This window comes from Mobula hypostoma, chromosome 6, assembly GCF_963921235.1.
Source record: "Mobula hypostoma chromosome 6, sMobHyp1.1, whole genome shotgun sequence".
NCBI classification, from domain to species: domain Eukaryota; kingdom Metazoa; phylum Chordata; class Chondrichthyes; order Myliobatiformes; family Myliobatidae; genus Mobula; species Mobula hypostoma.
The window spans coordinates 139579594-139594537 of NC_086102.1; the positions used below are offsets into that span (position 1 = coordinate 139579594).

At 40.0% G+C, this 14944-nt stretch overlaps 1 protein-coding gene across 1 annotated transcript in view; it reads right to left on the minus strand.

Annotated features, from left to right (window-relative positions):
- Positions 1-14944, minus strand: part of LOC134348765 (collagen alpha-3(VI) chain-like) — a 201553-nt gene that overhangs the window by 128662 nt on the left and 57947 nt on the right. Inside the window, exons 6-10 of the mRNA XM_063052567.1 lie at positions 14280-14879; positions 12327-12893; positions 6951-7547; positions 3721-4317; positions 1469-2065 (exon numbers count right to left, since the gene is read on the minus strand). Coding sequence (XP_062908637.1) covers positions 1469-2065; positions 3721-4317; positions 6951-7547; positions 12327-12893; positions 14280-14879 — 2958 coding nt within the window. The remainder of the gene's footprint in view (positions 1-1468; positions 2066-3720; positions 4318-6950; positions 7548-12326; positions 12894-14279; positions 14880-14944) is intronic.

A 14944-nucleotide genomic window follows, 5' to 3' on the forward strand; every position in this document is an offset into this window, starting at 1 on the left:
TCATTACTTTACTTCTGTAATTTCATTGATATTGAATGGGACTGCCTTAGTGCAAAACGATTAGATGGGGCATAATTTGTTAAATATGTTCAAAAAGAGGAAAAATTGCAGAAAGTTAGAGAAATCAATGTACAAGTCGTGAGGGCTGCCAGTCAATATTAGGGTAGCAGAAGTCCCCCATGTCAATAACCCAGTTATTTCTGCACTTTTCCAAAATCTGCCTCCTGATCTGCTCCTTAGTGTCTCTGTTGCTGTTGTGGGAGTGGGGTGGGGGTGTTTGGGGAATCTATAGAATTATCCCAATAGTGGTTGCTCCCTTCCTGCTTCTGACTTCCACACACATTGACCCAGTTGATGATCCCTCCATGATGTCCTCCCTTTCTGCAATTGTGATACCAACTGAGATTGACAATACCACTCCTCCACCACTTTCAACTCCCTTCCTGTTACTTCTGAGACGTCTAAACTCCCAGAATATCCAGCAACCATTCCTGCCCCTGTGATAGCCAAGTCTCCATAATGGCCAAAATATCATACTTCTATATACTGATTCATAGTCTAAGTTCATCCTCCTTTGCTCCTGATACTTCTTGCATTAAAATAGACACATTTCAACACAATCAACTGACTGCAATTATGCCCTATGCTCAACCTATTCTTCTTCCAGGTTCTCTACACATTGCATCTACCTTTACACCAACTGCTCCATCTTCTGATCTATCACTCTGGTTCCCATACCCCTGTCAACCCTCCTGAACAGCCCTAACAAATTTGCTCACAAGGATATTGGTCCCCCTCACGTTCAGGTGTAACCTACTTCTTTTGTGCAGGTCATATCTTTCCCAGAAGAGATCCTATATGATCCATAATTATGAAACCCTGCCGCCTGTACCAATTCCTCAGCGACACGGGTATCTACCAAATCATCTTATTCTTACCCTAACTGGCACAGGCAGTAACCCAGAGGTTACTACCTTTGAGATCCTGCTTTTCAGTTTCCTACCTAGATTCCTATGTTCTCTGCTCAGGACATCATCTCTTTTCCTCCCTAAATCGTTGGTATCAATGTGTTCCATGAATTCTGACTGCTAACCCTCCCCCTTAAGGATGCTGTGAACTGAATCTGATACATCCCTGACCCTAGCACCTAGGAGGTAACATATTTCTAGGAGTCTCCTTCACCTCCACAAAATCTCCGGTCACTTCTCCTAACTATTGAATCTCCCATCACCACCACTCTCCTCTTCTCCTTCCTTCCATTCTGATGCACTGTGCAAGGCCCAGTGTGAGAGACCAGCTCGCTGTGGCATTCCCATGCTTGGGTACTCACCCAACATTATACAAAGTGGTGCAACATACTAAGGAAAAAATACACTACTAAATATTAGCTAATGATTCCACCAAATTAATAATTCATCATTATATAAAATAATATATGTCTCCTTTAAACTGCATACTATATTCTTACCTGCAAGAACTCCTCTTTGAATTTGAATTATTAGATTCTTGTTCAGTGTAGTCAGTGGGGAGCCCAAACGTTGCTCTAGTCTTTCCACATTCTGTAGATCAGACACCTTGAAAACATATTTAGGGGACAGTGAAATCTGTGTCAGTTCATTGTCATCTGTGTCTCCTGAACCAATGGCGAAAGGTGCTACCCCGGCCTCTTTCAGTTCCAGGGCTGCCCGACCAACATCATCAGCTGACCTGCTGGCAGTGAGGAGGATCAAGAACTGGGGTACACCTTCATCCACCCTGCTTCCAGCAGGTCTAGTGAAGATGTTCTGCTTGACATAGTCCAGTGCTTTACCAGTGTTGGCTCTTTGCCCTCCTTTTGGCCCAATATTATTTATTGCTCGCTTCACATCCTCTTTAGTTGTGTAGGAGTTCAGGTAGAAGTTTACACTGGGGTCTTCACTGTACTGAACCAAACCGACCTGGACTTTGTCATTTCCAATGTCTAGATTGTCAACCACTCTGGAGAGGAACCTTTGAATTGATTGGAATGCAGGTCGGACATTATCTGATCCATCAATGAGGAAAACAATATCCCTCCGAGCAGACTCTGCAAAACAGAAAACAAACAAGTTTATGCTTTATACTTGACATTGGCTGGATAAATAAAGCAGTTTTCATTCATCTGCACAAAGCACCAACAATTTTTGCTATTTGAATTAGATGTATGTCATTAGATTAATATTATTTTTACTTTCTGATTTTGGATTTTCTTTGATTACAATGATGTCCTGCTCAATTCCATCCCATGTGACAAGCTCAGCTCTCTGCCAGCTCGAGGTAATCTCAGAGGCTTTTATAGAAGGAGTGTATCTAGAACATATAGTCCAGGAGTAACTCAATGTCTTAATGATGTAGAAGTTCGAAATCCTCCAGTCATGTTCTTAATTATAGTGACCTACTACGTGCGCAGGTGAATTTTGAACAATTTAGTAGGTGGGAGGTTATTGCATGCTTACGATACAGTGCAGAAATCTAGCCTTTAGATTCCTCATGTCTTTGGGACAATTTTCAGTCAGGTCGCACATATTCAAGAGGGTCACCTTGGAACTCAGGCCAGCATCCCATTGCAGAGGTTAATTGCAATAAGTATTAAATGGGATTGATAGAGAGACTGGTACTAAGGTAAAGCATTTGAGAGAAAATAAAAGAGGAGAAACGGAGGGTTGTGATAAGAATGGCAGAGATATAGTTCAGAGGCTCAGGAGGCTGCAGACGCTGGAACCTGGAGCAATAAACAGCCTACTAGATAAACTCAATGGGTCGAGTAGCATTTGTGGGAAGAAAGAAATTGTTGATATTTCAGGTTGAATCTCTGCATAAGATCTACATCTATATATTTAACCTGAGAATAACAGATAAAATTGAGAAGTATTTATTCGAACAATGTACGGTCAGGAGAGTGGGAAAGAATTATACCACTATAATTAGAAAAGTATTCTTTCAAATAAAGAGTGTACCTTTCATAATAAGAATATTTTAAATTCTGTAATGCCTCGAATATCCCATGCTTGGACCACATCCCCATCACATTGTCAACAATCAGGATGCAGACTTGCACATCAACCTATTTTTCCCCCACAGCGCCACAAATTGACCAAATTATTGCAGCCATTCTTGCTTCTTCCTCCTCTGGTCACAGGGTGTATAAAACATCACTTCCTCTACTTTTCACTCTTGTGTGTAGGTCTCCGTTATTGGTCTTTGGTCCCTCTGTCGCTTTGATTGTAAAAAATTGCCCGCAGCAATAAATAAATGTGATTGCTGCTTAACTAATGGTATGTGCTTGAAATGCTGCTGCAACTCAGTTTTGCATGTACTTGTGCACATCACAACAATCTCAAATTTGAGATTCATGACATTGTTAAATAGTATACAACATCTAGACTATAACTTATTAAATTATGGACGCAAAGTCTGCAAATACTGTAAATTCAAAGCAACATACACAAAATTCTGGAGGAACTCAGAAGTACTTATTAAACTTATTCTTGAGACTTTAGATACTCAACAGCTTCATGATAACTCAATTAAGCAGAAGGATCACACTGGTAATACTATTTAACACTTCTACATTGTAAGGCCAAGCACACTAAGGGATGAATTTACATAACTATGATTTTTATTATATCAAATTAATAACTTTTCATTATAAATGTTTGAAGCTTGACTTCTTTTAACTAGGAATGTGATTTTTTTTTTTACCTTTAAGAGCAATTGTCCCGATTTGAATTATCTGTTCTTTGCGCAGCAGTGTCAATGGTGAATCCAGATGTTGCTGTACTATTTCCACATCCCGTAGATCAGACACCTTGAAAATATATTCAGGGGACAGTGAAATCCGTGTCAGTTCACTGTCATCTGCGTATCCTGAACCGATAGCAAAAGGTGCTACCCCGGCCTCTTTCAGTTCCAGGGCTGCCCGACCAACATCATCAGCTGACCTGCTGGCAGTGAGGAGAATCAAGAACTGGGGCACACCTTCATCCACCCTGCTTCCAGCGGATGTCGTGAAGATGGTCTTTTTGACATAGTCCAGTGCTTTACCAGTGTTGGCTTTTTGCCCTCCTTTTTGCTTGAGATTATTTACCACATCTATCACATCCCTTTTTGTTGTGTAGCTATTTAGGTAGAAGTTTACACTAGGGTCTTCGCTATACTGAACCAAAGCAATTCGGGCTTTGTCACTTCCAATGTCAAGGTTGTCAACCACTCTGATGATGAATTTTTGAATCGAGGGGAAAGCTGATCTGACGTTTTCTGATCCATCAATAAGGAACACAACATCTCTCTTAGCAGCTTCTGTAGGAAATATGGAATACACAGTAAAAGTTAAATTGTTTAAAGCAATGAAGGAAGTCATTTGGCTCTTTGCATTTGTATTATCTCTGTGGAATAAACCAATATTCTCTCCTGAGAAGTGATCATAAAATTCTAGGCTGACAATTCGGTGCCATACTCAGGGAATGCTGCATAGACTTAAAGTCCAACATTGAACTATGACTTCATTAATTCTATCGGAGGATGCAGAGGAATCTACCATATTATTCCAGAGGGAAATTATCTTTAATGGCCTGTTCAATACTCAGTCCCTCAGTCAATATAAAGGACAATCTGATTCTTATCATAATGTCATTTTCGGACGTTCTCATGCAGAAAAAGACTATAACATTTGCTTTCTGAAAAACCAAATGAAATATAGGTTCATAAATACCATTGTTGCAGAAATGCCATTGACTTCAGATCAGGAGACCTTTGTAAATGTAAAATGCACTTATAGCAGTAATAGTAAGTGGACAGAGCTACAATGGCATTGACTCCTTTGAGCTCATCTGCGGAAACTGCTTAATTTCTACCTTTGATATCTCTCTTTTCGCTTTTCAGGGTGGATGGGGTTCTGTTGGAGACCCTGACCTGGGGTTAGACTTAGTCTTTGGTTCTTTGTGGTGGAGGTACCCACTTCCAGGGGCTCAGGACAGGCCACTTTTTGAAATCCCAAGGACACAGTCTAGAAAACCAGCATGCCTTCAGGATTCAAAACTTTGCGGCCCTGGGGACAAGCCATTTTTAAGCAGATGCCACTGACTGAAGAATCGTAGGAGAAAATGGAACATCAGATTCTCATTCTCATCTTTTTTTCTCTCTTTTTCTCTCTCTCTCTCTCACACACACACACACACACACACACATGCACATATTGGAGCGGAAAGTTTGTTGCCAATTCTCAAGTTAGAGAACTCAGTACAAAGTGACATGATAGACTTTATCATTGCAAATCAGCAAGTTATGTCTCCCCTCGTGCTGTGAAAGGGGACATATTTCTGTCTCTTTATTGAGGAGAGAGAGTCTGTGGTATGTTGAATTGTCAGATGAACAATTAGTTTTTGTTGTTCTGCAGATCATGGTCTTTCTTGGGAGCTTTGCCATTGCTTGCTTGGTGGGTGGAGGGTGCTGATGCTTTTTGCTGGAGTAAGTGGGGGAGGAGAGATTCGATGCTTTGCTGCTGCTTGTGTGTGAGAGTGGGTGTGGTGGGGGCTCTGGCGTTCTAACGATCGTACTGTCACTTATTCTTTGGGCCACTCTTCTGTCTTCGTAGATGTTGAGGAAGAGGAAGAATTTCAGGATGTATATTGCAAACATTTTTTGAATACTAAATGGAACCGTTGAACTATTGAATATCCAATGCAAGATATTCAATTAACTGCAAAATACTTCAACACAGCCGGAGTTTGGGACAGGCGTTATATAAATGCACTTTTCTCTCTTTTTGTACCGTGATATTGAAGCAAATGCATACACATCTAACATAGTACATGGCAATAGACTTAAATAAGTTATTGCTCCATCTTACAGGTACTTCATTCTTAACGCATTCTAAATAACTAATAATGATGTCATTGACAGAGAATTGTTTCAAAGGTAACAAAAGGTGTTTTTATACCATTTAACAAATAATTACAATTGGCATTGAATCAAAACTAATGATACATAACCATGCTCAAAATTTATACTTGAAGCAATATTACCCAATTAATCACACTTGATGGGACACTTTTTATAAGCAACTAACTGTTTTGCAGATACCATACTTGGAGGTTGTTTAGATAAAATAATGAGAGAGATAAGCAAAATTTCTGACCTTCAGTAACTTAGGAGACGTTTGAATTTCTAATGATTTACCCAGCTTCTCAATGCCAGGTTTACAAAACCTTAGTCTGCCAAGATATAACCAATGCCACTGGGAAGTATTTAAGACAAGCAATGCGACCCTTAATCATTATTTTTATTACACCTTAAACTGAGTAATTGATTTTGTGTTAACACTTTCCTTCTCTATGAGGAATCTGAAATACCCTCAGATTAGAGTGACACAATAGTATGGTATTCAGAGCTCCAGAGACGGCTTGAAATATTAAACTTGGGTTTCTGGTAAAGAAAAAATCACTAGTAGTAGCAATCACATCAGAAAAAAGCAAGATGCTCTGTATCACTCGGATTGTTAATGGATGTGCTGATTATGGGCATGGGGGAAAACCTACTGGCTAGAATTTTTTGACGTTCAACAAATTAACAATTAGCCATTCAAAGGGAAGTATAGCCCTGCAATATCATGGTAAATATTAACACCAATTAAATTTATTCTGGCACAATAATAATATATGATTGAGCTGATATTATCATTGCATTTTGTAAAAATTAAAATGCAAATTGAGAAATCTGAAATAAAAACAGAAAATGCTGTAAACACACAACAGGTCAGACAGCATCTGTGGAAGGAAGACCAGAGTTAACATTCAGATCTGAGACATTAACTCTATTTTTTCTTTCTATAAATACTGCTTGATCTTCTGAGAGGTTTAGAGCATTTATACTTTACTTCATTATATTCTGTGATCCAAAAATATTTTCCTTTAAAACAGAAATGGCACTCTCACCTCTAGCCTCCGTTTTTCTGATTTGAATTATCTGATCTTTGTTCAGCCGTGCCAATGGCGTCTCCAGATTTTGGTATAGTTTTTCCACATCCCGTAGATCAGGCACCTTGAAAATATAATTAGGGGACAGTGAAATGTATGTCAGTTCACTGTCATCTGCGTCTCCTGAACCAATGGCGAAAGGTGCTACCCCGGCCTCTTTCAGTTCCAGGGCTGCCCGACCAACATCATCAGCTGACCTGCTGGCAGTGAGGACGATCAAGAACTGGGGCACACCTTCATCCACCCTGCTTCCAGCAGGTCTAGTGAAGATGTTCTGCTTCACATAGTCCAGTGCTTTACCAGTGTTGGCTCTTTGCCCTCCTTTTGGCCCAATATTACTTATGGCTCGCTTCAGATCCTCTTTAGTTGTGTAGGAATTCAGATAGAAGTTTACACTGGGGTCTTCACTGTACTGAACCAAACCGACTCGGACTCTGTCACTCCCAACATCAAGATTATCAACCATTCTGGAAATGAATTGCTGAATTGAAGAGAAAGCAGGTCTGACATTTTCTGATCCATCAATGAGGAACACAACATCCCTCTTAACAGTTTCTGTAGGAAATAAAATTAAAAAATTCAGATAGCCATTTTCTGTAAAAGTTGCGGATTTATCTTACACATCTTTAAATCTGAACCATCTAATTTTCATATTTTCATTAAAAATAATGCATGTGTTTACTAAATTAGGAGATGATAAACCTGAAAATAAGAACAGGACGTACTATCACCAAAAAGATAGCATGTTACTGAATGGACAACCGAAGGTTAGTTTTGCCAGTTATGCTCATGGTCTTGTTGCATTAACTTACCTCAAAAATGATCAATTAAAATGTAAGTAAACATTTGAGGCTGTTTATTTAATTCACTGGTAAGCCCTCATTCTAGTGTCATCTATGTGCCTATATAATGTGCCTATGTGCCTATATCGGACAAAGTCAGCATGGATTTGTGAAAGGAAAATCATGTCTGACGAATCTCATAGAATTTTTTGAGGATGTAACTAGTAGAGTGGATAGGGGAGAACCAGTGGATGTGGTATATTTGGATTTTCAAAAGGCTTTTGACAAGGTCCCACACAGGAGATTAGTGTGCAAACTTAAAGCACACAGTATTGGGGATATGGTATTGATGTGGATAGAGAATTGGTTAGCAGACAGGAAGCAAAGAGTGGGAATAAACGGGACCTTTTCAGAATGGCAGGTGGTGACAAGTGGGGTACCGCAAGGCTCAGTGCTGGGACCCCAGTTGTTTACAATATATATTAATGACTTGGATGAGGGAATTAAATGCAGCATCTCCACGTTTGCGGATGACACGAAGCTGGGCGGTAGTGTTAGCTGTGAGGAGGATGCTAAGAGGATGCAGGGTGATTTGGATAGGTTGGGTGAGTGGGTAAATTCATGGCAGATGCAATTTAATGTGGATAAATGTGAAGTTATCCACTTTGGTGGCAAAAATAGGAAAACAGATTATTATCTGAATGGTGGCCAATTAGGAAAAGGGGAGGTGCAACAAGACCTGGGTGTCCTTATACACCAGTCATTGAAAGTGGGCATGCAGGTACAGCAGGCGGTGAAAAAGGCGAATGGTATGCTGGCATTTATAGCGAGAGGATTCGAGTACAGGAGCAGGGAGGTACTACTGCAGTTGTACAAGGCCTTGGTGAGACCACACCTGGAGTATTGTGTGCAGTTTTGGTCTCCTAATCTGAGGAAAGACATCCTTGCCATCGAGGGAGTACAAAGAAGGTTCACCAGATTGATTCCTGGGATGGCAGGACTTTCATAGGAAGAAAGACTGGATGAACTGGGCTTGTACTCGTTGGAATTTAGAAGATTGAGGGGGGATCTGATTGAAACGTATAAGATCCTAAAGGGATTGGACAGGCTAGATGCAGGAAGATTGTTCCCAATGTTGGGGAAGTCCAGAACGAGGGGTCACAGTTTGAGGATAAAGGGGAAGCCTTTTAGGACCGAGATTAGGAAAAACTTCTTCACACAGAGAGTGGTGAATCTGTGGAATTCTCTGCCACAGGAAACAGTTGAGGCCAGTTCATTGGCTATATTTAAGAGGGAGTTAGATATGGCCCTTGTGGCTAAAGGGATCAGGGGGTATGGGGGGAAGGCTGGTAGAGGGTTCTGCGTTGGATGATCAGCCATGATCATAATAAATAGTGGTGCAGGCTTGAAGGGCCGAATGGCCTACTCCTGCACCTATTTTCTATGTTTCTATGTTTCTATAATTAATCAATAATTCCACATTTAGAAGAGTGAGGGGTGTCCTCATTGAAACCTATCGAATGTTGAAAGCCCTTAATTGAGTGAATGTGGAAAGGATGTTTCCAATGGTGGGAGAGCCTAAGACCAGAGGGGACAGTCTCAGTATAGACAGGCATCCTTTTAGCATGGAGATGAGGAGGAATTTCTTTAGCTGGGGAGTCGTGAATCTATGGAATTTGTTGCCACAGGTGGCCGTGGAGGCAAAGTCATTAGGTTATTTAAGGCAAAAGCAGATTGATCTTGATTAGTCAATGGCATAAAGGGATATGGGGAGAAGGCAGGATATTGGAGCTGAGAGAGAAAATGGACCAGCCATGACAATGTGGTGGACCAGACTCCATGGGCCAAATGACCAAATTCCATCCTGTGTCTTATGGTCATAATTCTAAATCCAATGCAGAGTATCTTTTGATGTAACTCTGCTCCCAATTCTGACAAGCAGAGTATATTCAAATGAATAAAAAGCTATTTTATCCATTCAACAGGTGTAATTTTATCCTAGCACTCCTCCTATGTTAAGTTGACTTAATTTTTCACATCTGCCACATTATATTTGACAAGCACTTAAGAATATTTGTTACAAAAATTTATGTGATATAGTAATTCTGACTTTGAACAGGAATTTTTCTGCAAGGATTTGAACATAGCGCATAGAACAGTACAGCACAGTAACAGACTCTGTAGCCAATAATGTCTGTGCTGAACACAATGCCAAATTTAACTAAGTCTCTCCCTCCACATTCATATGGGTACCTAAAAGCCTCTTAAACATCATTACTGTACCTGCTTCCACCCAACAGTGCTTTCTAGCCTCCTGACACTCCCTCTGCACTTGTCCCTGCAAAACTTCCTTTAACATGCCCCATTAGCTTTTAAAATATTTTGATTTGGTGTAATAAAAACTCATTAGCAACTATTAGTTCTATCTCGCAATGGAAAGGAGAGTAATTGGTGAAGTTCGCAAGAACAGAAAGGTATCGAGGCCAAATCAAGGAGTGATGTATTGCTTGTGGGGCCACAGAGATCAAGATATATGGGTAGAAAGCGGGAAGAAAATCTGGAAAATGAGTTATTAGTCATGATCACATTGAATTGCAGAGCAGGTTCAAATTACTAAATTGTTTACACCTGCTTTTATTTTTGGCTGCTATGCAAATCCAAGCTCCTTTGCAACAGTGGCTCCAAATAAATATATTCATAACTACTGCTGGTATGAGGAGTGGCAACAGCTCCAAGGTCCCAACTGGTTCTTTCAGTCACTGGAGTCCAGGTATTGATCTTTCTGTGTGTCATTGGCATGGTGATGTGAAACAGAGAAGCAGGCTGACTGACCAAACCTCACTACAGTCCTGAAGAAGGGTTTCAGCCCGAAATGTCTACTGTTTACTCTTTTCCAGAAAAGAAAGCTGTTTTTTCAGGGTCCATGAAACCTGTTCATAAAGATCATTTGATCTCATGCTACAAAAGTGTGCAAAAGGAATGAGTGAATAGCCCCGTTGAAGTTTAGGCATTGGTCCTATTGAGTTCATTCTGGTGTGTCAGTTAAAAAAAAAGCCAGAAAAATGGGCAGATGCTTGGATCACTATTATGGTGCTATCATGATGCGGTACTAAACATAATAACCCATCCAAATGATGATGCCAAGAGAAAGCAGGGCTTCAAAGTGAATGTAATTACACTTCTTATGTAACTGATGTGGGAGCTCTGGTGAAATGTGTTCTTACATATATCTCACTAATATTCTCAAATGACTTCTTGGGCCATATATTCTTTTGATGGGTGGTGGGGTGATGGACAGGAGAGGTGTTGAGGGTGGGTAAAGGGAAAATAAACAAGTTGGAGAAAAGTTGGAGGGTTCCACTGCTCAATTCATCCCATACTTACATTCCTCTTTTTCTGCAATGATGGTATGGAGGTTTGTCCATAGGACATGCTATATCTGCTTCTAAACAGATATTAACACAGTTGCAGAGGCAAAGGTTATTTTGCCCCTACCCTGTTCCACCAGTCAATGTCTGATCTACACCTTCACTACAGAAGTCAGCTTTCTCCATACGATTCTTTAACTGCTTTACATAGAATATGGAATAGTATTGCACAGTACTGGCCCTTTAGCCCACAATGTTGTGTGAACCTTTTAACTTACTCCAAGATCAATCTAACCCTTGCCTCCCACTTAGCCCTCTATTTTTCTTTCATCCATGTGCCTTTCTAAGAGTCACTTAATTGTCCCTAATGTATCTGCTGCTACCACTCCACTAGAACTGCATTTCACATGTCTAGTATTCCCTGTGTAAACAACTTACCATTGGCATCCGTCCTACACTTACTTCCAATCACCTTAGAATTATGGCCCCTCATATTAACCATTTCCACCCCGCAAAAAGTCTCAGGCTAACCACTCGATCTATGCCTCTTATCATCTTGTATACCTCTCTCATTCACCTTCGCTTCAAAGAGAAAAACCCAGAGTATCCTCCTAAGACTGCAATCCGGGCAACATTCTGGTAAATCTCCTCTGTGCCCTTCCACATCCCTCCTATCAGAACTGAACATAATACTCTAAGTGTGGTCTAACCTGAGTTTTATAGAGCTACAACATTACCTGTGGCTCTTGAACTCAATCCCTAGACTGGTGCCTGACCTGGTGAGTTCCTCCAGCATTTTGTGTGTGATGCTCAATATTTCCAGCATCTGCAGAAATACTTGTTTCTCCACTTTGCACTCACTACTGCCATTGAATATATAAATGATTTCCAGCTTTGCTTTCTGAAGATTCTTCAACCTGAAAAGTCAACTCGGTTTCACTTCTCACAGATGCAGCTGACCTGCTGAGTTTTCCTAGCAATTCTTTTCCTTTTATTTCAGATGCCCAACATCTACAGCTCTGATGGATCATCAAGGAAGGATAGCTATATTCCCAGATTCTATAGAAACCTTTCTCAAACCTTATAGTGAAGTCTTATGGTATGGAACATGAAAGCAACAGGAAAGGGATATTCTCACAACTACTAACACAATATAATGGAATAAATTTACCAAAACTTCTTACCTTCCTCAAAAATAACCACTGTTCTCATCCTTGATAAAAGTTCCTGTTGAATGCCTGATAGATCTTGGAAGTCCTTCATGATTAACATAAATGTTGGGTCATGCACAATCTGTTGGAGTTCTGATGTGTCTGCGTTCTTGGCTCCGACAGTGATGGGCACAATACCAGCTAGTTTCACCCTCCCTGCAGCTGGTCTAACGTCATCCCTAGATTTCCCAGCAGTGATGAGCACCAGAAACTGTGAAGCACCAATATCTCTTCTGCTGCCTGCAGATGGACTGAAGACATCCCTAGCAACAAAGTCCAAAGCCACACCCGTATTAAGGGGTCTTCCTGTTTTTACTGGGAGTCTTCGGATTGCTTCCAGGACGTCATCTTTAGTTAAATAAGCATCGAGGCCAAATTCAATACTTGGGTCAGAACTATACCGAACCACAGCAACTTTATCTTTGTCAGGTCCAATCTCAAGATGCTGTACCACTTTTATCAGAAATTCACGGACTTGATAAAATGATTGTCCCATTCCAGCAGAACCATCGATTAGGAAGACAACGTCCTTCTTCAATGCTAAAATAATGTTTTAAAATTGATAGAAACGTTATGAAAATCTACCAATAAAATCTACAAATAACAGTAAATCAACATATAGAATGAAGAATCATGAGTTTAAAATATTTAAATCATAGGAAGCATTAGGGATGTAGTTAAATTCTGAATTAGCTTTAATGGAATGAATTTCAAAATGCAGAATATAATGCACCAATGCTACCACAAATTATGCAGGCTCTACCAACTGCATGTGGGCTTTCCAGGTATAAAGATGAACTCTGCCCCTGAAGACATTACAGGATAGCTATGATATTATAAAAGCTGTCGCTCAGTTTTGGACCTTCATGTTTCAGTGTCATAGTCATATTCTGTGTTCATTTTTTTTCTGTTTTGGGCTCTAGAAGAAAAGTTCAAAAACTAAGGAAGAGGGCTGCTGGGAAGCAGTGCCACAATTAGTGCTGCTGTCTTACATCTTTGGCAATATGGATTAAATCCTGATCATATTGGTATCTACGTAGGGTTTTTACTTTCTTTCTAGGGATACATGGGCTTCCTCCCATTACTTCTCTATCACAAAACTGTACTAGCAGTTTAACTGGCTGACGGAAAACACTCCACAATGTAGGTATCTGCCAAACGAACAAAAGTGGAGTGATCAGTGTGTGAGAGAGAGATTAAGAGAGGGATTGGGACATGGCATTGCTCTGATGTGAAAGACTACAGATACAGACTGAATTAACTGTTTCAATAATAGGATTCTCCAAGAACACAAAGTGCAGGTGCTGAGCAATCTGCAAGGGCTTAAATTAAATGACAAAGGGATTTCTTAGCTGCTGCTGCTTCTTTTTTTTAACTAGAACTCAAGATTTAGACTTAGTAGCCTTAAAAGGACATGGTTCTTTCTTTCCTCTCCTTTCTATAAGTGTATACCTCAGATAAATATTATGTGGAGACTTGTGACAAATATGATTATATGATATATATGTACAGTATCTGAAATACATCTTATGGAAATGTTTGTTTGATGATGAACTTCAATAAAAAATAAATTACAAAAAAAACCTGCTTTCAAATAATATAACCTGACTCGTTAAAGCATCATCATGTATTAACACAGATACCTTGTTTTCTTATAGTTACAGCCTGAAAAAGGCAAATTCTGACACAGAAAACTAAAATGTCCAAGCAAAGTATGCATTCCTCAAAAAAAAGTAGTAGGATCCTAAAAACTTTTGCCTACTGAAACTAGTTATTTGGAGGTATTGTTTGAAAGTGGTCTTAAGTATGCAAGTTTATAGCTTAACATTAATATCAATTAGCACTATCCACTAAGAGAACTGGCATTCTGAATAACATAGCAAGATGTGAAAACAAATTCTACTCATTTTTTGACAAACAATATACCTAAAGGTACTTCAGTGACTCCTCCATGAATTAATGATCTGGCAGATGAAGCCACGGCTTCCTGGATGGAGCTCAGATGTTCAAAAGCATCTACTTGGAAAGCCGTTTGTCCACTGAATGCAATACGCTTTACCTCCTCCACATCTGCATTACTCACTCCAACAGCAATGGTAAGAATGCCTCCTTGTGCCAAAGCTTCTGCAGGTCGTCTAACATCATCAACAGACCTTCCAGCTGTAACAACTACCAATAACTGGGGAACGCCTTCCTCTATCCTACTCCCCGAGGCTCTGGAAAAGAAGTTTACACGTACATAGTCCATCGCTGCCCCAGTGTTCAGAGGCCTGCCACCTATCAGCTGGAGCCCACGTACATGGTTCAAAACTTCAGACTTTGTGTTGTAACTGTTTAGATAAAATTGAGGTCTTGCATCATTACTGTACTGTACCACAGCTACTCGCACACTGTCTGTTCCAATGTTCAGTTCTTCAATTATGCTTGTGATGAATTCACGGAGAAATGGGAAGTATACATTGCCAACGTTACTTGATCCATCAATAAGGAACACAATGTCTCTCTGATTCAATGCTTGTGTCACAACTGAAAAAAGAAGATACTTTGTGATCTATTATATATTGTACAAAATCAAAGTTACCTAACACCTG